Source organism: Chenopodium album, chromosome 10 (assembly GCF_948465745.1).
Source record: "Chenopodium album chromosome 10, dcCheAlbu1.1, whole genome shotgun sequence".
In the NCBI taxonomy this organism is placed as follows: Eukaryota; Viridiplantae; Streptophyta; class Magnoliopsida; order Caryophyllales; family Amaranthaceae; genus Chenopodium; species Chenopodium album.
The window spans coordinates 7,382,071-7,405,767 of NC_137843.1; the positions used below are offsets into that span (position 1 = coordinate 7,382,071).

A 23,697-nucleotide genomic window follows, 5' to 3' on the forward strand; every position below is an offset into this window, starting at 1 on the left:
TAATAAAAAACAAAATTTTATATGGAGAAACTAATTTTGCACAAATATTATTGTAAATTGGTGGGTATTTTAATGCAAATGGATTGATTATTTTGGGACTAAAATTAGGCAAAAAGGTCGAACTTTTGGGGATGGAGAGAGTAGCTTAAAAGCTTATGTGGCATGGCAAGCTAATTTAAATAGTATGCCGTAATAATTTTGTACATCTATTATTGGTTGTGAATAAGAAAGGACATTTTCAATTAATGATAGATCAAATTAGACGATTGGTATATGATTCCTGTATCATTCCATAATACTGGGGACTTTTGAATCCATAGTAAAAAGCAACGCATGTAAATGAGGTTTGAACACTTAACCTCCTTAAAAATTGAAGACACTTATTACCATCTTAGTTACAAATTAATCATGTTGGATCTATTTAAATAAATATATAAATACATTTAGAATGTATCATAAAAGTGAAAATAATTCAAACTAATGAGTAAACAACTTTTTCAAACTCTTTACTTTGTAAGATTTTAAATATAAACACAAATAATAATAATAAAATAATTAAAATAATAATAATGCCCGAACCACACGCTATTTTATTCTTAAATTTCAACAACCAAAAGCAAGCAATTTTTGAATTTATTCTTAAATCTCAACAACCAAAAGGTACTCAAGCTAATTTATCCTAGCACGTAAGAATGTAAGATCAAAATCCTACATAATTGTACTATAAAGCAAAGATTGAAATCTCATACAAGTATATAATAGTAAGAAATTTACTGGTATATATGATCAAATTTGAAACTTTTATCGAGAAAATTTAAAGAATCTATTCATCAATTGTTTTTCTGAATTTACATAGTAAAGGTCTCCTTATTTCTTGTGTTGAGAATATATAGGATGAATGGAGCATTGTATACAGTTCTGTACATAATAGATTAATAGTACTTGAATTCCTGTAAGCTAAGTGAACTTTCATGTATGTAAAATTGTAAATAATGAGCAACTAATGCTCAAATGTAGGAGCATCATCCGCGGAACCATGTATGGTGTGGTACAATGTTCGGGCAGCAAGACTCCGGTAGGGATCTTTTTCCCTTTTCTCTTTTAAATATGAGATGCAACGCTCAACTTCCGACTTCACTTGCAAATATAATTCGTGCGCTTTCTCTTTGTCTCTCAATTCCTGCTTCATGCCTGTCATACACATACAGCAAAGTTCATATCATTGTATGTAGCAGCAATGACTGCCAAATTAAACCATTAAAAAGTGATGTTGATCGGATGAAGAAATAGAGAATGGAAGTCAGGAACATAGATAGTACATGATTGCAAAACCACTACTTGCATCAATAAAGTTCTCTAATTTCAAAGTTATACTAGAATTCATCAGCAATCTGAAAACTCGAAAGAAGACTGTAAGGCGTCTATTTAAGTCTGTACCTGCTGTATCAATTGGTTTGCTAAACATAAAATAGAATCGGCCTGGAATTTTTGGTACAACTCCTGGAAAATACGCAACTTGGTTTGCTACTTCCCCTTCCAAATCAGTCCTATCATAAATTTAACAAAGGTTAGCGAATGGATATTCTTTCGTATTTCAAGTCTTCCTTTATATGAGAGCTGATATATGTCAGGTAAAAACCGGAGCAAAACATACCATACCTGTTAATAGAAGGATTACAGAATATTAAATCTTGTCAAATCAGGATTACCTTAATTGAATCTGACTAGTCCGTTTCTCCATTGCTTCCCTGAGGTAAGGAATTTTCATCTGATCTTCAGAGTCTAGAAGAAACTGCAGAAATGCAAAAAAGGAAAAAGAAAACAAAATCATTCATATTCAAGTTATGGATGTAATAGCGAGACAAACATGTTTATGTTGCATATATTGGTACATCCACAGAAAAAGAGGTTGTTACTAAATTGCATACCTTAGTATGCCAGGGTATACCCCATATATATTGAGTGCATATGAATGAATTTGTGTAGAGAATCATGTCTGCTAATTGTTTTAGACTTAGTGTTAAGACAGACGCAAACTAACCTCACAAACATCATCTTCTCCAATAGCCCCAAAAGGTATAATTTTTGCTCCAAATCTAGCAGCCATTCTCACAAATTCAGACCTTTCTGGCCAAAATAATTGATATTCCTCACCCTGCATAGCTTATTATGTAATCGAACGTTAATTACCAAATGTCCACAGAACACTCCATTGCCATACAGTTACAAGACTACAATAAAAGGGAAAAAAAAAAAAGCAGTGTTGTAGCTAAAATTGAGAAAGAGACAATTTTAATAGAGATGAGAACCTTGTTATGAAGAGCTTCACGCATGCCTCCTGGATACAACAAAATGTGAGAACCCGATGAAAGTGACTTGTAGAAGTTACTGGCTGAGACAGGAAGTGCACCCAACATCCTAAATGAATCGAACAAAGATATATCCAATACGTCTTCTTGCAGCTTTACAAAAAACAAAGGATGTGCAAGACCTCTCAAGATAATATTTCTCTTTGTCATAAAGTTTAGTACTATAGGATATAAATCCAATCCCAGTAACATGTGATTTCCAACTAATAATACAGGACCTTCTCTAGGAATTCCTGCAAGGCCTCGCACAATTTTACCATTCTCCAAAGTAGAGAGCATCACCAGTCCAGTAGTGACATCCAGCCATCTGTAGTAGTCCATGATATGATGATTAATTAAGACTACATTCAAGATCTACACGTTGTTTGAATCTAAATCATGTAATATATATAGTGTTCATACTAAATGATTATTCACCTGAATGATTCATATGTTTTTTTAAATTCAGCGTCAGTGAGAGGCAAGAAGTCAGAAATATAGTCATGGGATTTACCACGACGATAGAGGCTTGTACCCTTTATAATGGTCACTAGATCAACACCCTCGTCCTGTGAATTGAAGTATAAAAATAAAATGTCAAGACTAGAACAGAACAAAGACTAGAGCAGAACAACTAGGAGAAAATAATCTTGACAAGACAAGAGTATCTATACATCAGGAATAATTGAATATGCCACAAACATGCAGTCCTGAGCTCTAATAAAAGACAAAGTTTAACTAACCAGGAAGAGAAAGTGACCAGAATCCCTGAAGTTACGAATCTCACACTTTGGCATTTTACCAGTGTTATTCGACACACGAATCTCTTGTTTTGGTAAAGCTCCACGAATCCTTTCTGCTTCCTCCAAGCTTGGTAGCAGTGGATCTCTTCCACTGAGATAATTTATAAATGATAAAGAATTAGGATCTCCTCCAAGTGAAATGTTATATCACTATTAAAGCGAATGATCACCTGGCAAGAATTAGAATCTGAGCTTTGACAGCATGTAAACGGGAATTAGCAAATGAGCAAGCTGATTTCATCATCTGCAGCTTCGACAGAAGTGTCTCTAGGAAGAATATCAGCCAAGACCTGCGATTAATTACAAGTTTCTTTCATATACTCTGTAGGTAACAGGTCTCGATTTTGAAGGATGAAATTTGGCAATATAATTCAAAAGATTAAAAGCAACACAATACACAAAAATATGGACAACATACAGTGCATTGAGACTTACAGAAAAGTAGGATGACAGCTCACTAAGACCTAGGGAAAGTTGTTCCAATGTTGTTTGTCGTCCAAGCCCTTTCTCCATGATAGATGGGACTAGATTAAAGGGCTCGCCTGCTGGTAAAATTGTCAAGAGATTGTTGGTTAATTATTTGATTTCTTTGCTAGCCAAAAGCTAATTAGTCTACTCATTTTAGTTCAAAGGAAACAACACCTGTCATTAGGCCAAGGGTGTGTCGTATTCTCATCAGAGAAAGCTCATTGGAGATGACTTTTGATACAGGTAATAGAGATTGTAGGTGTGACTTGTTGTAACTTGTTGCTGCAACACCAATAACAACAATACATCACCAATAATTCATTCAGGGTAACAGAATAAACATGAGAAATTTAAATTCTGTTTCAAAACTTGAGATCACAAGATTAATGCTAATTCTGCTCAACAATTTTTTTACATTGGAGATTATTGTTGCACAAACAATAATTCTTACCAGGGTTAGCCAAAATGAGTACAAGATCAATGTCAGGATTTTGAGCTGCCACAGCTAATGCAAGACATCCTCCAATTGATTCACCAACGAGATATATGGGTCTCTCAGGGAATCGATGATTCTCTGCTCTTACAGTTTCCTCGACAATCAGCACCAGTTCTAAATAGACAGAGTAAAAATAGTAGTAAACAATATTGTCTATGATCACAAACATTATAAAAAGAGTAACGAACATTAATTCCATAAGTACATAATCATGTTTATTATGAAGTACTCAATCAAAGTTATTCTTAAGCACATAATTTATTTGGGATAAACAATAACAGAGAAATAAGAAGCTTTTATGGGACAGAGGTAGTATAAAATTAAACATAACACGATAATAAGCTACTTGTATAACAAATTAAACTAAAGTACTGTGCATTGTAAATAACCATTCATGGTGAATAATAAAATAGAAAAGATCGAGGTAGACCTTGAAATGGAGTTCGATCCTTGACAGGTATGTGCATGCACCATACATCAAAAATCCTTGATAAGGAAGACAATACCTCATCATTAGTTGAGTTTCGTGTAATCAACACAATTTATGGAGCAGTAAAATACATGTTTTGATATAGGCTACAACATACTTGCCAATTGAGATGCAAGTGCAGAAACAATGAAGTAATAGAATTGGTAATGAGGAAAATTATACTCACTCGCCCAATTTTTGGTGTTGGAGAACAAGAGCACATCCAAGACCATCAATTCCTAAAAGTTAATACTTGATAAATTTAATAATTTTCAAAAGCTAATGTAAGACTAAACACAGCAAATTCTAGTACTTAGGAGTTAAAAGTATTCCCAATTGTATGTATAAAGGACTTGCAAATTATTTCAAGATATTTTCCTAAGATTTTTACACCAACAGCTAATAATTGTCGAAATCTCCATATTAAGTTAATCACTCAAATCAACCAATAGTATCAACTAATGACGATATGACATAAGCTATCAGCTAAGGGGATTATTTGTTAGGAGGTATAAGAATAGGGATTATTTGACAATTTTTTAAACTATATTCATTAATTTGATACACGTGGATAGAATAAACAAATAAAAACCGGATTGAAATAGATGGAAAGTGATCGAGGATCGTTTCAGATTTGGGTGTTACTTTTCCCAAGATATATTTTTGGTATGTACTTTATTTTTATTTGAACACCTTTACCTTTGTAATGACTAATGAGTGAGTTTGATCAAATATATTTCTCAACTTTGATATCACCATTTACCAGATTACCACTATAAATTGTGAATATGTGTTGGGTGGTGGATCGCCGTTGGAAACTATTATAAAAAGGCCCTAATATATTCTTCAATTTAATCATAAAAATTATAATTTAGACTTCGTTCTCTTCACTTTATTTTGCTGAACTGAAATTATTTTTACTGAAACAAAATTATATTTGCTGAATTTAAATTATTTTTACTTAATTTTACTGAAATGAAATTATTTTTGCTGAACTGAAATTATTTTTACTGATTTTCTTTTATAATTCTTCTTTAAGAAAACTAAATTTTACTGAACTGAAATTAATTTTACTGAACTGAATTTATTTTTATTGAACTAAAATTATTTTTACTTAATATTTTTTTTAAGGTGAAGAGAAAAGAGCCTTAGTAAAATATTTTTCCTTTAAGAAATGATTTTAGGACTCAATTTAACAAAATTACACCGGGTCATTTTCAGTGTTAGCATTTATAGCCCCACCTCTGGCTACTATTCCACGTGTCCACTTCTCCACCACCTCAAACTTGCATGTATGGATATACTATGTGAACAATTTTCCTTTAGTTCTTTCTATACAAGTTTAGATTAGATAAAGATATAAAATTTAACTAAATAGAACACACTTTATATAAAAACATTATAATACTTACATGAAACTTCCTTTGATAAACTCGACCATGTTTCATATAAAAAAAAAGGTTAGATAACATGGATAGTTTTGCAATGGCTACAATAAAATTATACTCATTATAACAATGAAATCTACACCCTTGATTGTTTTTACATAAATTAGTACATTGATTAAATTGACCAAAATAACTACCTTAAAAAAAATAATAATAAAAAAATCTTTTAACTGTTTTTTCCCAAAAACAAAAAACTACTCCTACCGAAAGTTTTCATTGCTTATTCTCTGCAATTTGTGATCAATCATTCAACCCAGTTAACATGAAATTCATATTCGATCACCAATCAAATGAAAAGAACACAAAGAGAATGATAATTTAATATGACCAGCAAGAGATATGAGAGTAATCATATACGGTATATATTAAAGTGGGGACATTTTTTTAATAAACAGACATAGATTGGAATAGATTTTTCCATTGATTTTCCATGAAAGGTATAAGTTTTGAATCTTTGGATCTTGAAGTTTAAAAAAGAACATTATTTTTATACATTTAACGTTTAATTCTTGGAAAAAAAAAAGTGTTTCTTAGTGTGTTTCAAAACTAATTTATATTTTTTTTGTTGACATAAATGAATGGTTAAGATCATTTCTTAAAAATAAAGGGTTAAAATTTAATATTATTATAATGATCATAATTTTATAGTAGTCATTAAATAGTCTTCCAAGATAACATACCGGGCAAGTAGAGAAGAAGAGGAGAATTGTGCATTCTCTTCCCAGTCTCCAACGGCGAAAACCAACGAGGCGGACCACAACAACCTCCACCGTCAGATCCGATGAACAGCTTAGCCAATTCAAAGTAATCGCTCCAACTCCTCTTAACTTCCTGCTCCTCTTCCATGCCGCTGGAAATTACAGCTTTTCCGTTCATATGATTATCCTCCTTACGCTCCGCATTGACAGCAACAAGGGCAGCCGAACGCCGCCGTGCTGAGGCGGTGCTAAACAATGCTAGCGGTGTCGATGATAATCCGGCACCGGCGACGGAAGTAGCCATTGGTTTAATATGAGAGAAAAGTACGTAAACAGTAAAGAATGCAAATATATACTATATCCGTTTTAAATTGCAATTTTGGGGTATTATTTATGAGGTATAAAATATTTTAAATTTATAAGTGATATGAAATAGAGGTAGTAGTTATATACATGTACAAGAATCCAATACGGCAAAGTCTACAACACTTTAAATGTTATTTTTTGGTGCAACATTTTAAATGTGGACTGTGGAGGGTACAACATCATTTGTTTGTCCAGTGATCTTATTACACTAACGAAAGTTCTCTTCCTAAGCTATTTAATTAATTGTTATATTGAGTAATGAGTACTCTAAGTACAATTTTCAATAAGTACATTTAAATACGAGCACGAATTAAGTAATCTTACCTATCATCTAATTTGGGGGAAAATACAAGTTTGATCTTCATAATAAATAAGGTAGGACTAATCTATAGCTAGTATTTAAAAACACAAACCACAATCTATATTAAGGGCCTGTTCATATTTACTGAATTGAGCTGAACTGAACTGAACTGAACTGATTGGAACTGAACTGAACTGAACTGATTGAAACTGAACTGAACTGAACTGAACTGATTGGAACTGAACTGAACTGAACTGAACTGAATTGAGCTGAAATGAATATTTTATGTGAGAGAGAAATTAAGGGCCTGTTCATATTTACTGAATTGAGCTGAACTGAACTGAACTGATTGGAAGAACTGAACTGAACTGAACTGATTGGAACTGAACTGAACTGAACTGAACTGATTGGAACTGAACTGAACTGAACTGAACTGAATTGAGCTGAAATGAATATTTTATGTGAGAGAAATTAAGAGCTGAACTGAACTGAACTGAACTGAACTGATTGGAACTGAACTGAACTGAACTGAACTGAAATTAAGTAAATGTGAACAGGCCCTAAGAGCTGAACTGAACTGAACTGAACTGAACTGATTGGAACTGAACTGAACTGATTGGAACTGAACTGAACTGAACTGAACTGAAATTAAGTAAATGTGAACAGGCCCTAAGCCACATGTCACCATAATCACTCATATGCCACATGTTACCTCTCTTAATCCTTTCTTTTTAAATTCCCATTTATAATAAATTAAAGTTAAACTAATTAGTGTTCATTACATTAATAAAATAGTCTTTTCATCTCTTAAACTTAAATATAACTTAAACCAATGTGTCATTTCATTCCCTACAATATCTATGTATATATACCGTATTAAATTTCATAACAACACCGACACTTTTCAAGAAAAATAACCTAAGCAACAACCCGTGCATCGAACGGGTCAAAAGGCTAGTTTACATTAATACCTATCACCTAATTTCGGGAGAGTTGTGCATTATTCACATATAAAAGACTATAATTTTTGAGTAATTCATGATAAACAATTAGTAAAATGTAAAACTATTCAAAGAAAAAAAAAAAGAAACTAGTGTCATGTAAAGTATTTCTTTTTTTTGTACTCGTAATATTTACCTTGTAATAATTTTTATTAATCTTTAATAATATACAAAGATGGTCAAAACTAACCATGCATAACATAACACATGCAAATATACTAAGGGCCTGTTTCAATTTATTAAAAATAACTGAACTAAACTAAACTGATTGGGGCTTAAATGAACTGAATAGAGTTGAAATGAATTATTTATGAGAGAACGAAATTAGAAACTGAACCGAACTAAGTGATTGGTAACTGAACTGAAATTAGGCTGAACATAAGGGCCTGTTCTGTTCAGCTTAATTTCAGCTCAGTTCAGTTTAGTTCAGTTCAGTTCAGTTTTGTTCTTAATTTCCTTCTCTCATAAACAGTTCAGTTTAGTTCAGTTCTAATCAGTTCAGCTCAGTTCAGTAAATCAGAACAGGCCCTAAATCATGAACGAGGAGACTAGGGGAGTATTTAAAAACTCAATTTAGACTATTATATTAGTATTGGTGCAAATTCTCATAATATCATTTTTGTAAATTTTATTACGGAGTAATCCGTATATTTGAATATATTAAGTCAAATTTGTGCATTAGAATGTGTATCCATTCAAGCAGCATCAATTATACTCTCTCCGTCCCCTATTGATAGTCCCTTATAGGCATTTTTCACGGGAATAATAAACACAAATAAGAATAGTAAAAGTGCATTGAAAAAGTAAATTGAATTGGGTATACAAAAAAGTAGAGAAGAAAGTAATAAAAGTACATGGGAAAACAAAATTTACATGGGAAAGTTAAATTTACACAAATATTGTTGCAAATTGGAGGGAATTTTGGTAAAAAATTAATATTAATGGTTGTTAGAAAAGGCAAATGAGTTGCACATTTTGGGACTAAAATTTGCCCATAAAGGACTATTATTTGGGAACGGAGGGAGTAGTGAAATAGATTGAATATTAGATTATTTTATACTTAAAATATAAAAAAATTCTAAAAAAAAGAGTTAACAAATGCAAAAAAATCAATAAAATAATCAACCCACTTATTTACCTTCATAATCTCTAATCAGCTGAGCTATCTCTCATTCTCTTAATTCTTTACATTGTATTATACTATTGTTTTCTATTCTCAAGCCAAATTCTGGATAGAATATTGACCTCACTCTTAGAAAGCAGAATAAGTTATTTTAAGATAAAATAAATTTAGCACTTAAACTTGAAAAAAATTGTTGGAGAATTAAGCTAGTAGAGTAGTCAAACTGAACACTATATTTGCATAATTGTCATTATTACGGGTGGCGTTTCAATGCTTACATGGTTTTTTTTTTCCCTCTTTGTAAGAATGCTTACACGTTAACTAGTCTTTAATTACGAAAATTATTATAGACCACAACCTTATTGAACAGTATTATATCTATATTCAAATATTAAAAAGAATAAAAACCGATACAGAAATTAAATAATGTTAATTTTTCATCATATTTTTTCAACCAATACGAAGTTGAAGTTTTAACTTGACTCCGTATTAAGCAGAGAAAGAATTGAGTCACCAATCGATTGCCAGATTTTTTCGTAGTAAAAGGTCCTTTTTGCTGTGTAGGAAGTATGCATGATGACTGGACCATTTGTAATTAGTAACTAATAGTTAAAGCTCGAATGTGGGAGCATCATCTGCGGAACCATGAATGGTGTGGTACAATGTTCGAGCAGCAAGACTCCGATAGGGATCTTTTTCCCTTTTCTCCTTTAAATATGAGATGCAACGCTCAACCTCTGACTTCGCTTGCAAATATATTTCATGAGCTTTCTCTCTGTCTCTCAATTCCTGTTTCATCCCTGTAGTACACAACAAAATTCGATACATTATAGGCTTATAGCAAAGATAACTGACAAAATACTAAAAAGATAAGTTGATTGGATGATGAATAGAGAAGTAGCGGACATGAGATAAAATCTTCGCACAAGCAAATCAGAAAGATACCTGCTGTGTCAATTGGTTTACCAAACAGGAAATAGAAACGGCCGGGAAGTTTTGGCAGAAGCCCTGGTAAATACGCAGGTTGGTTTGCAACTTCCCCTTCCATGTCAGTCCTAACATTAATTTTAACAAAGGTTAGCTTGTAGTCATAGATGAGCAGATTGAATGGGGCATGCATATGCTTTCATATTATTGCAAGCCTTTGTTGTTTGTTTAATGGCTCATATAAAATTCTTGTCAAGTAACAATCAGGAGAAGAATTACCTTAACTGAATCTGAGTAGTTCGTTTCTCTATCGTTTCTCTGAGGTATGGAATCTTCATCTGATCTTCTGAGTCTAGTAGAATCTTGAGAAATGCAACTATGTCATATATTACACCGAACCAAAAGAACATTCATACATAAAAAAAAATTCAAGTAATTTATGGATGAAAGTAGTGAGACAAACAAGCTGTACAGCTTGTTTCAAGGTGTAAAAAAGTACATCTACAAGGAACCAGGTTGTCGACAACTTGCATACTTCACTAACCTCCGTAAGCCAAGGATCGTTTCGTATGAGTGTGTATGAATGAATTTGCATATAGGTTCATATAAGCTCATTGTTGTAGACTTGTAGTACAGAATGAACAAACTTGAAAAAGTTATAATGGATAAAGTATTACAGAGGAGCACAAACTAACCTCACAAATGTCATCTTCTCCAACAGCCCCAAAAGGTATAATTTTTGCTCCAAATCTAGCAGCCATTCTCACAAATTCCGACCTTTCTGGCCAAAATAACTGATATCCCTCACCCTGCATTACTCAACATTTAATCAAATTCTAACTATAAGTTGTCACAGAAAGTCAACAGAATCACTCCAATGCAATCATACAGATGCAAGACTTGCATCTGCAACTTTAAATTATCTAATTCCAGGAACTACAATAGAGAGTGAAACTTGGCACATTTATATTTTATTACATAGGTGTTTCTATCCAAAAAGGAGAGGGGGTTTCAAACATGCAGCATATAACTCTATGTAGCTCTGTATGTAATTAGCCCACATATCTACTCGAAAATCAATGTTTTAACTAATAGACATTTGCCAAGTCAATTAGCACTTTTAGCAGTCTTTGGAAACTAATGTACAAGGCACATTGGAAACTAATCATTGATTCTACTGTTTTTAACAATTTGCGTCTGGCATTTTTAATGCCATAAATTATAAATTAATTTTGAACTTTAAGATGTATATTTGTGTTGATGACTGTAGTAGCAAATAAACAAGCTTTGCAATACACTTCATTAACATATGTCACAGCCTAAGGTAGAATTTTCTGCTGTTAAGGGGAAACTCATCTAAAGTGGAGCTTGTATCATCAGTTTATGACTGCTTAATAAAGCATATTAAGTTACAAGTGCAACATCATCCGAAATTGCACTCTTACTTTTAATCAATCAAAGGCTTAATCTCATAAGTGCAAACTTACACTGTCGTCATAAGCCACACAAATCGAGGTACAAATCAAGCAAATTCATGGATCAACTAATAGCTGGCCCTTTTCAGATATGACATGTCTAGGTTAATTTGTTTTCTCTAAGGCAGTGCAATGATATTGAAGGCATTGTTGCAGTATTCCTGGGTTGCTGAAAAGCTTTCAGCAAGATACCACTCAAAATCGATAAACAATATTGAGTTTTTATCATCTTAAACTAGAAATGAATCAAGAATGAAGTCTTAATATAATACATGAGTTTTTTTTTTTTTTTTTCATGAGCTTAATATTGTAAGAAGAAAAGAGAAGATAGAAGAGGTAACACTAGATTTAGCTTTTTAAGTTCTAGTATTATAATGTGGTGCAAAATTCTAGACTCTGTAGACTGAGGGATCTCCTATAGCATTTCAATAACACAGATGGTGTAGGAATCAGTTCCACTCTTCTCCCTCAAAGTCTTCTCCAGTGATCACTCCTCCTTTCCCAGCAGTGGCTTTAAAAGATACATAATGTTGTAGATTCTCCCTAATGAATTAGCATCACAATATTGATATTACTCTAGGAGTCCTGGTCCTGCTTTTATAAATAGTTCTCTGCTAAGTTGCTAGAATTACCTATGAATCCACTTTTCCCATTATAAAAGGTTCTCACTGCAGGTCTTTCTAAAAAGACCTCTATTCTACGTTACCCTAATAATGGGGAAAGCTACATACATTTGACATTCATCAGTACTTTAAAGCCTTTTAACCTTCCACAAAAAAAGAGCTTAACTCGAACAACATGCAATATTCTAAGAGAGACAGAACCTTTTTATGAAGAGCTTCACGCATTCCTCCTGGATATAGAAGAATGTGAGAACCTGAGGAAAGCAACTTGTAGAAGTTACTGGCTGAGACTGGAACTGCACCCATGATCCTATATGAATCGAACATAGATAAATCCAGGGCATCTTCTTGCAGCTTTGCAAAAATCATAGGATGTGCAAGCCCCCTCATGAGGATATTTCTCTTTGACATAAAATTCATTACTAGGGGATAAATCTCCAAACCCAGTATCATGTGATATCCAACATATATAACAGGACCTTCACTAGGAATTCCTGCAAGGCCTCGCACAATATCACCATTCTCCAAAGTAGAGAGCATCACTGGTCCAGTAGCAATTTCAAGCCATCTGTGATCAATGATGAATTAAAGACAATTATTTTCTAGATCCACACAACATTTAAAATCTATACCGTATTAATAGAGTTTCTCGTTGTTCCTTCCCTATCAAAACATAAGGCAATTTAATCACTTATGTATCTACTAAGAAATCAGTTTAATTTTAGGAAGAAAAAAAAAAAGAAGAAGAATTGCTTATTTGCTTTGATGATGTCAATTGTCATAATACTCCGTATTACATTGATGATATAGAATGAACTACTAATTGAGCATTGAAATAGTAGAATGACTAGTATTAAAAACAAAATGTTTTACTAAAATATTGTATATCTTGTAATGAAGGGGCTATACGATTTATATGACATTGAAAGCTTTTCTTTTCTCCCTTTTTAACTTTTACAAGTCTGGTGTCTATACTTCTGTTCATTCAGGAGATATATACTAAAATTGATTATATACCTGAATGATTCAGCTGTTTTCTTAAATTCAGCTTTGGTGGGAGGCAAATAGTCATAAACATAGTCGTGGAATTTACCACGGCGATAGAGACTTGTGCCCTTTATAATGGTCACTAAATCAACACCATCTTCCTGTGAAATTAGGACACAATAAAAAAATTGTGAAGACTAGACCAGAAAATCAACAGCGAAGAAAAGGATCATGTAAAGACAAGTATATTAAATGAAGATAGGGAAGTTAAAAGCAGAAGAGTGAAAATTTAGGGTCAGAGACAAAATTAATACCGTGTGCACAAGAAAACTGACAAAGCACATGAGTTTCTTCAATACTTTGTATAGTACTCACATTACCCACACAATATAAGTGAAAAGGCAGATAGTAAAAAAGCAAACAAAAACAGATTACCTATATACTAAATCAAGAAGTAATTTTATACAAAGGGTGCAAAACAAGTAACCAAATGTTTCTAACTCATAAGAGTGTCGGCAGGATTATCAGGTTAAGATTACAAACAAAACTTAATAACCTCTCATCTTGAAGAGACGAGGGGCAAAAGAATTCTGACTTCCCTTGCCAGAAATAAAAATAAATACTATAAAAAAAAATTAAAAAAATAAATAAAATAGATATAAACAATGAATTCCTTGCTTTTTCCAGGGAGGGAAGAGGAGAACAGATGTAAATAGTAGAGCGTACACCTTAGATAGTGTGATATGAACATACATATTTCCGAAAGTTGATCTGGATGTAAAGTTGCATACAGTAAATTTGTAATGGTATCAAAAATGAGCTTGCGTATTTCAGAAACGCATCTGAATACCATAAAGGCATAAATGATAGATAAGCACACAATATAATAAGTGATGGGATTAACAGGGTACTATCATTTTCTGGTGTCTTCAAATGCATTTTTGTCTCTCTAAAATATTACTCAGATAACATTCCCTCCCCATGAAATTGCTACCGCAATGCATTTATATGTGTCACAACACTCACGATTATTACATGAATATTTATATTCAGAATTAACTATGTCATACCAGCATCCAATTTTGCACGTACGATCCTGAACTTTAAGAAAGGACAAAGTTCAACTAACCAGGAAGAGAAAATGACCAGAATCATTGAATTTGCGGATCTCACACTTTGGCATTTTACCACTGTTCTTCAACACATAAATCTCTTGTTTTGGTAAAGCTGCACGAATCCTTTCTGCTTCCTCCAAACTTGGCAGAAGTGGATCCCTTCCACTGAGATAACATAAAAGCCAAAATTCAGAAATGAAAGTGAAAAGTGAGGATAGCCACCCTGAGTAAGATCTTACCCTGACACAGAAAGGAGTGGTACATGCAAGCAAGAGTTCATTATATACTTGTATTTACCTAGTGCAGACAACAAGTTGACTTCTCTGAAAACAATTAAACTAGCATGCTTTTCTCGGGGTTTAAGCAAATCAGAACTGGATATAGAGGATATCTGTGTTACCTATCAACAGATTAAGTTTATGAGACGAAAAGAATGACCACCTGGCCAGAATTAGAATCTGAGCTTTGACAGCATGTAAACGCGAATTGGCATACGAGCAAGCTGATTTCATCATCTGCAGCTTCCACAAAAGCGTGTCTCTAGGAAGGATATCAGCCAAGACCTGCAACCTTAATCATGAATGTCTTTTAAGTAGGTAATATGTGAATAAACAAACTGGGTCTCAATTGTTCAGACAAATACAACAATATAACTGTTGCATGTTCTGCAAATTAGATTGAGCACCGATACATGAAAAATTGTAAGAAACATGTTCACTCTAAGAAATTTCCAGCCATGAGCTATGAGCTCAACCAAGAACCCACTTCTTATTTTGGTGTCAGTTGTAAAAAGACAAGAAATAACATTCTAATAACATGAATGGTATAAATCTTCATACGTAATTTGGTATTTCAACAAAGTAAAGTCACATAATAAGCCATATATGTTAAGCAAAAAAAGCTTACAATAATATTTCACATAAAATCAGAAAGAAGACATGATAATTGAGTAGAAGGGTTTAAAATTTTTATTTCTCTCCCATAGTTCTCCCAAATCCCAAAACAACATTTATTATCTGGTAATCCCTGCAGTCCAGGAAGTAAGAGAAAGTCTTCAAGCAGAAAAGCAGAGTGAAAAACTGCATGTAAAGGAGTTATTGTTCTATAATGCCTTTCCTTGAAATTTAATTTTGACAACAAGCATAGAAGCTCAAAAGCCTTGCAACACAGTTTAAAACTACACAAATCAATTTTCACAGTGAGTCATAGATGTCAGACAATACATGCAGTGGAGATTCATTAAAAATATTGAGCCTTACAGAAAAGTATGATGACAGCTCACCAAGACCTTGAGAAAGTTGTTCCAATGTTGCTTGTTGTTCAATCCCTTTCGCCACACTAGATGAGATCAGATTAAAGGGCTCACCTGAAAAAATTGTCAAGAAATTGTCAATTGCTTGATTTTTTTTTTTTTTTTTTTTTTTTTTTTTTTGGTGCTAATCTGAATCTAATTTGTCCAATTCTCATAGTTGAAGCCCAATATGGAATAGCACCAAAAAGTCACATTATCAAAAAAAATATTCACTGCATTGTCTAAAATTAGTGACGGGTGAGTACTGAGTATTGACGAAGTTAGAAGCTCTATCATCAGGGAGCCACATTATAAAGTTAACCATTAACAACTTAGTATCTAAACTGTGTCCAGCTCGTAATGTTTATGGAAGTCAAGCTCCCCTCTTAAGAACAAGACTCTTAAACTGTTGAAAGCTTGCATTATATTTTTAATTTTATGTACGTTTCATTTCATCAATCAAACTCATCTTCTTATACATATCAACTCTTTCATTGAATATCCAGTTTATTACATCCTCTGAGATAAAATAATAGACTAAAATACTCCACATACCATGTTTTGCTGATTTTTCAAAGTAAAGATTTTAATCAGGTAAAGGTCTACACTGCTGTTTCTGGCAACATGGGAACTACAATCACTTGACAGATACATTTTCTCTGATCTATACTTGTTTTATCTTAGAAACATATATTATAACAGATACTGGCATACTTCTGCCCTATACACTTTGCTTCTGAAAGAAATTGAATATATGGAGCACAAAAGTTAACACCAGTCACAGCTGGACATTGACATTTCACCTTTATGGTCATTTCTGAGGTGTAGATCCATTAATTATGAGTCACTTAAAGCTAACCCAATTACTCGCATAAAATTATACAAATCTATTACAAAAGACCACAAACACAAATTAGTCCGGATCCTGCAACTGATTTATAAAAGAGGGAACAGAGGAAGGTAGGAAATATTATCCAGTCTTCAGTCTGTGTACAGACTGCAGGCATAGAGATTAAGCAATACACATCAGAGAATGAAATAATAGAAAGGAAACAGTACCTGTCATTAGGCTGAGGGTGTATGGTAAACTAATCAGAGAAAGCTCATTAGGGATAACTTCCAGTAGAGGTAACAGAGATTGCAGGTGTGACTTGTTGTAACAAGTAGCTGCAAGACCAAAATCAACAACATATAATTACTAATACATGCAGGGTAACAGAACAAACATAAGAAAGCCAAATTCCAGTTCCATTTCACATTAAAATTTGGCTTTGGTGGAGTGACCTGACAATAACCTCCTCTGTGATCAAAGCTTTATGTGAATTATGTCTAGACTTCTCCTGAAGTAAGTAGCAACCAGACAGATGTATGATGAATGTACAGTTAAACTAGCAGCACACTGAAAAGTGATGGTTGACTTAAAATGTTGAGTTCAGTCTTGGTAAAGGATTAAAGACCTAAATTTTCAAATTTTTGTGAGGACATAACTAAATCAATATTTTAATCTCCTGAGAGATGTTTCTAACAATATATCCAGCTTGCATATTCTCCTTGTAAAACCTCATCGATCAAGGGTTGGTCTTAAAAGTCCTGTCATTTCACTTCAACAATAGAGAATATTTGCATGTGGCGGAACCAAACTTTCTGAATAGTCAAATAGATAAAATCATATGGGTAACACTTTAAACGTTGATTGAAAGATTCACAAAATGTGTCATATAGACAAAGGTTTAGCTAATAGTGGCATATTTTATTAGAAACTTGAAATCCCAAGATTGATGCTATTTCAGCTAAAAAACTATTTAAATGGAAATCATTGAGAAAAATTTACAAGCACAAGCGAGTTACTCAAAAATAATTCTTACCGGGATTAGCCAAAATGAGTACAAGATCAATATCAGGATTTCGAGCTGCCACAGCTAATGCAAGACATCCTCCCATTGATTCGCCAACAAGATATATGGGTCTCCCAGGAGAATGACCATACTCTGATCTAACAGTTTCCTCTACCAGCATTACCAATTCTATAATAGAGAGAATGATAATAGTAGTAAACAATATCTTCTATATGATCAAAGAAATTGGGGTTACTATAATACAAAATGGGACAGAGGAGGAATGGGCGAAAAGGAGAGTAGCACATGTATAATGTGTTCAACATAAAAATTCTTTTACATTTGTTATATAAGATGTAATTCCATAATGTTGTTGTTAATACTTATATAAAACAGGATTACAGGCCACAGGGAAAGAAAGAAAAAAGGCAAAGGTGATATACTCCATGTGTATGTATATAAATAATGAATGTTGCAAAAACAAAAGAGAAGAAGTTAGACCTTGAAATGGAGTTCGGTCCTTGACAGGTATGTGCAAGCACCATACATCAAAAATCCTTGAAAAGGAAGACAATACCTCATTAGTTCACATCAAATGTTGACAGGTTTGTGCAAGCACCATACATAAGAAAATTTTTGACAGGTAATGGAGCATTTAGTACTCACTTGCCTAGCTTTTGCTGTTGTAAAACAAGTCCACATCCAAGACCATCAAGTCCTGAAAATTATATTTGATCAATCCATAAGCTCAACAGTTAAGGAAGAAAAACATAGGTAAAAATAGTTATGAAAGATTAAACGTAACGCACTGGCGTACTGCTAGTTATATACTTATATAAGATGTGCAACCCTGTTTCATCCGTTTGGTAAACAGAGTTTCGGCAAAAAATTATAGGATTCAGGTGGTTTAGTTACTTTTGTGTTTGGTAGCAGATTGGATAATACTCTGTAGGTTATTTCTAATTTTGAAAAGGCACTATCGAACTGTCGGATTTGTCTATGATTTCATGGTCCAATAATAATGCATCTAGCTTTCTCCAATCAAGTGCACTTGCTCTACATAATCCTCGCTCGTTGATGGCAAATTTAAAGATTTTTGCAAAATTGTTGATCATTTTTTATGTCAGAAAATTTGGAGCTTTTTCCACATTTCTACAACTTGGTATACCAACCCGGCAACCCATGTAGCCGACATACCTTGCTTAAGTATATGAAAAGGTTATGCAGCCATTAGATCATCCCAAATGCACACAAGATGCCATACAAACAACAAGCATTCCTTATGTTACATGGACTCGGCTACCCATGTCCGACACAGGTATGTGTCCAAGCGTCTAACTTGGCTATTTTGTGGAAAAAAAAAAAAAAAAACCATGTTTTTGAACCAAATGTGAAGTGTCCAAGTGTCATACTCATGAAGAGAAAAAAACGAGCACCTAAAAATCCATGTAAAAACAGGATTATCGAAGAAATAAAACTCAAGGAGTATTACAAAGAGGGATAGTGTAACCTTGGAATGCACATGGACTCTTCATTTCACCTCAAGTACCCATGTCGGACTCTCAACACTTAGACATGGATATGTAAGGATACACTTTTAGTGAGAGTTTTTGGGTCAAATGTAGCCAAAAAAAAAAAAAAAAAAAAAAAAGAGGGAGTACTTCTCTTGTCTCACGGAGAACATCCATTCCTATTATTAATCTCTATTTCGATATCTTTACTTCTGCCCACACTCACAAGCCTAGCATGAACAATTAAATCACCACATCAATATGTCAATTATACTACCAAGCAAGTTTTACCAAACATCTTCATACAAACAAATAATGCAATTCATATGTCAAATTCTCCTCTAAAAATATTCATTCAAAAGAACCTTTAGTAACAAGTAACGAAATCAGCTACCCTAAACTACTCCACATACCATGCCACTCCACTTAGTGTACTTTCCTCATCTCAAAAAAAAAAAAAAAAAAAAAAAAACTAATGATTTATAAATATCTCACCTAGCCTAATCAATGACGACATTTGGTCCCCTAAAATCCCAGAAATTTTCAAGCAAAATGTATAAGAAGCGTAACTTGTACGCCATTTTTTTTTTACGACATAATTTTGGACCCGAATCTAATAATGTTGCATCTAAAAAGAAACAGAATAATACAAAACTCGAATTAAATTACAGACCGGGCAAGTAGAGAAGAAGAGGAGAGTTCTGCATTCTACTTCCAGCCTCCAATGGCGAAAACCAACGAGGCGGACCACAGCAACCTCCACCGTCAGATCCGATGAACAGCTTAGCCAATTCAAAGTAATCTCTCCAACTCCTCTTAACTTCCTGCTCCGCTTCAATGGCGCCGGAAATCACGGCTTTTCCATTGACATGATTATCATCCTGATTCACCGCCACTCCTACCGTCGGCGTTACGGTGGTTGTTGCGGCGGAAGCCGGCCATGAATTAAGCTTGCGTTCTGCGTTAACTGCAATAATCGCCGCCGGCCTCCGTCGCGATGAGGCGGTTCCGAACAACGCCAGTGGTGTCGATGATAATACGGCGCCGGCGAGGTAGCATACGCCGGAAACCGACATGGATTTAGGATGAGAGAGAAAAAGGAGAGAGAAGAGAGAAGTCAATGTAGTAGTCAATTTGAAGTGTGTGTCTTTACTCTCCAAGTCTATATACATAAACAAATGTCTAATTCGGGTAATTGGGTCAATTTATAATTGAAATTAGAATTATTCTCTACACGAGACTACAATTACTAATAATTGTTTTTGGGTGGATTAATTTATGTACACGATACACGACTAATATCTTCAATTTTGTTAATAATAGTGTGTTGCTTTTGATTTAGCCATTGAAAATGGAAAATGGAAAATGGAAAATGGAAAATGAAGTGGACTTCTTTTGCATAGTTGCATATGACAATTGACAAGGAATAACTCTTAAGTTGAAATATCAATATCGTATATCAATCATCAATTATAATGATTCCTATCTACTCCCTTCGTTTTTAATAAGTGTTATACTTTGATCGGTACATAGTTTTAGACAATTTAATTGACTTAAATAAAATAAAAGGTAAGTGGGGTAGTTAGACTATTAAAAAATTATAAAAGAAAGTTAATGGAGTTAATAATTTATTGGAAAGTAATAAATGTGAGAGGAAGTATATACGTAGTAATAAAAAAGTAATAGTGGGTTTGGGTAGGGACCATAAGAGGAGAGAGATATAATATTTAAAGGTAGCTTTTTGCGAAAAAAGAAAGAGTAACGCTTATAAAAACACTGATGGATTTGGTAAGTGTAATACTTATTAAAACACGGAGGAAGTATAAATTTAACAAAAAAAATTGGTTAAAGTTTTATTTTGTTACTCCCTCCGTCCCATAACACTTGAAATGTTGAAGTGAATACGTAGTTTAAGAAACTACAAGTGTGTCCATTTAAAACATTTGTTTATTGTATAAAAGATTCTCTTTTATATTTTTACATTGCAAGATTACAAAAGTGGGGTGGGAGTGGGATAGGTGAAGAGAGAGAAATGTGGAAAAATATTTTTTTATTAGTGGTTCCATTTCATATTTAGAAATATATCAAGTATTGTGAACGGACGAAAATAGAAACTGTGTCAAGTATTATGGGACGAAGAGAGTTATAATCTTGCTAACAAGAGAGTGAGGGATAGCTCAAGTGGTTAGAGCGCTCTTCTCGATTCTAGTAGATCTTGGGATCGATTCTCATCCCTTGCCTTCGTGGCTCTCTCTAAACACCAAAAAAAAAAAACAAAAAAAAAAAAAATCAATAAATAAAATAAATTTCTAATAAACATCTCGAGGCGTTAGATAACTAATTTACATATTACTTGAAATAATATTAAGTTTAGAATGCATGACAAAATCATATGTCGATTGGTGTAATTAATATTAGTTTTACTTCAATAGTTCCACATTTAATTATCTTATCTAAATAAGGGGACATTCATTAGCTTTTATCGATTTTGATTTTTTAATAATAATAATACAAGTATTTGATACAATTTAAATCAATGGTATGTAAGAAATAGAGAAGTAAAAAAAAGAAAAGTAGGAGATGAGATTAAATGGAGGTGAAAAAGTTTAGCTTGGTAGTCAAAGCTCTATTTGGAGGAAAAGAAAACAGTAAAATCGGTTTTTGATCATGCAAATTTACTCGTTTTCCCCTTGTATGTGTGTCGAGTGTCGTGTAACAGCCGAGGGCCTTTAGCCCTTTACTACACAAGTCCACACCACAGATTCACACCCTTTGTTAATAATTGGAAATTTGGAATCAATAATGCATGAAAGAAGGAGGCAACAAGACAACAATCTGCTTATTAAGTTATTAAGACTAGAACCTGCATGAACCAGAAAAAGGAGTCAATATATCACGAGTCCCGAGACAACTACCGGTATATACTAGTATACTACAGCAAAAGTGCATATTGGTACTTGCTAGAATCGTAGTTATCAGATCAACTTATACCTGCTGTTTCTATTAGTTTCCCGATCAAATCGTTTAAACGTCCTGGAATTTCGAGAATGTTATAGGAATCAAGGAATGTGTGCTGGTTGCCGTGGTTGGTTTGCAACATTTCCCTCAGTCCAGTTCACAAGTTACAACAGTATGTTACGCTTAAGTTTTTGAAGCATGTTACTCTACTCCCTTTATCCCGAAATAAAAGTCATGTATGCAATTTTCAAATGTCCGGATTAAAGACTAATTTTCTACTTTACTCAATTGCGGAGTGGTGTGGAAATAGATTGGGACAATGTGATAAAAAGTAGAAAAAACATTTTATAGATTAGTACCTCAATTTCACTTCTAAATTTAAATCTGCTTCAATTGCAAGTCTGATGAAAGAAATCTTTGTTAAATCATGGTAATCTGCAAATAGCTGCAATATTTGAACTTCAAAAAGATCAAATACTACATTCAAATGAGCTTATAATAGTACTGTATCATTAATCATTTACCAAGACCAAGATCATCAACAAATAGAAAGAAATGCATGCACCAAATACTAAAAGTAAATTAATCAAAGCCCTTTGGAGTTTGGACTCACTTCAAAGAAATCATCTGAGGCCACAACCCCAAAGGAACGATTTTGGCTCCAAATCTTGCTGCCATCCAAACAAATTCAGGCTGTTCTGGCCAGAATAGCCTGTAAAATTCCCCCTACCACCACTAGTCCATTACCAGCTACATTAATCTGTAATTCTGTATGTGATTGTGTCTTGTGTACATATATGCTAAAGTATTTTGTTCGTGAAAGAGAATAATAAATACTCCAACATAAAACTCAATTTTTATGTGATATAGAAGTATTTTAATTTAAAAGAGAAAAAGTTGACAAATAATAAGCTTAGAATTAATAGTTATGTTCACATTTTATCCTTACTAGTTTGGATTTTGGAATGTTCGGAAAAATGGTGACCTGTTACAAAATGAGTATTTTTATTGACTATTTGATTTCGTAAAATGCCTCTATTTGGTTAAATTAGATGAAAAATGGAATAATCGAACTCTGTCCATAGTTATGCAACAATTAGTTCCAGACCAGGAGAAAGAAACTAAGATCGGATCATACTGTCTGATCTTATGGTGCTGCCTTACAAGTCCTAGCCTGGTGTCGTCAATCCCTGCATATATACACTGCAGAGAATAAGACAGACAGACAGCCATGCTTACAAAAAAACTCAAAAGAGAAGCGACCAAGGGGATAAAAGGAGCAGGGGTAGGGGCTTGGGCTAGCTTTGGGTAGGAATTTTTAGTTTCATAGGAGAGAGCTCTTGGATTTGGACTGCACTCCAATGAGGAAAACCATCTTGGTCGCCCATTCGAACCCAAACCATCAATTGTTTCAAAGTATGTCAAGTTAGTGCATGTATAACTTGAGACTTTTA

General features: G+C 33.5%; 1 protein-coding gene and 1 pseudogene across 1 annotated transcript; both read right to left on the reverse strand.

The window, feature by feature from the left end:
• Positions 1 to 970: 970 nt before the first annotated feature.
• On the reverse strand, positions 971 to 7,034 carry LOC145563350 (phytyl ester synthase 2, chloroplastic-like; annotated as a pseudogene).
• A 2,711-nt stretch (positions 7,035 to 9,745) lies between these two features.
• LOC145562117 (phytyl ester synthase 2, chloroplastic-like) lies at positions 9,746 to 20,434 on the reverse strand. The gene is made up of 14 exons (XM_081622298.1): positions 19,959 to 20,434; positions 18,441 to 18,492; positions 18,276 to 18,331; positions 17,805 to 17,963; positions 16,999 to 17,106; positions 15,908 to 16,014; positions 15,090 to 15,211; positions 14,663 to 14,813; positions 13,564 to 13,694; positions 12,748 to 13,114; positions 11,144 to 11,257; positions 10,728 to 10,810; positions 10,467 to 10,576; positions 9,746 to 10,321 (listed from the first exon to the last, which is right to left on the reverse strand). The coding sequence occupies exons 1-14, from the start codon at positions 20,359 to 20,361 to the stop codon at positions 10,131 to 10,133; spliced, it is 2,154 nt and encodes a 717-aa protein (XP_081478424.1). The 5' UTR covers positions 20,362 to 20,434; the 3' UTR covers positions 9,746 to 10,130.
• Between the last annotated feature and the right edge of the window lie 3,263 nt (positions 20,435 to 23,697).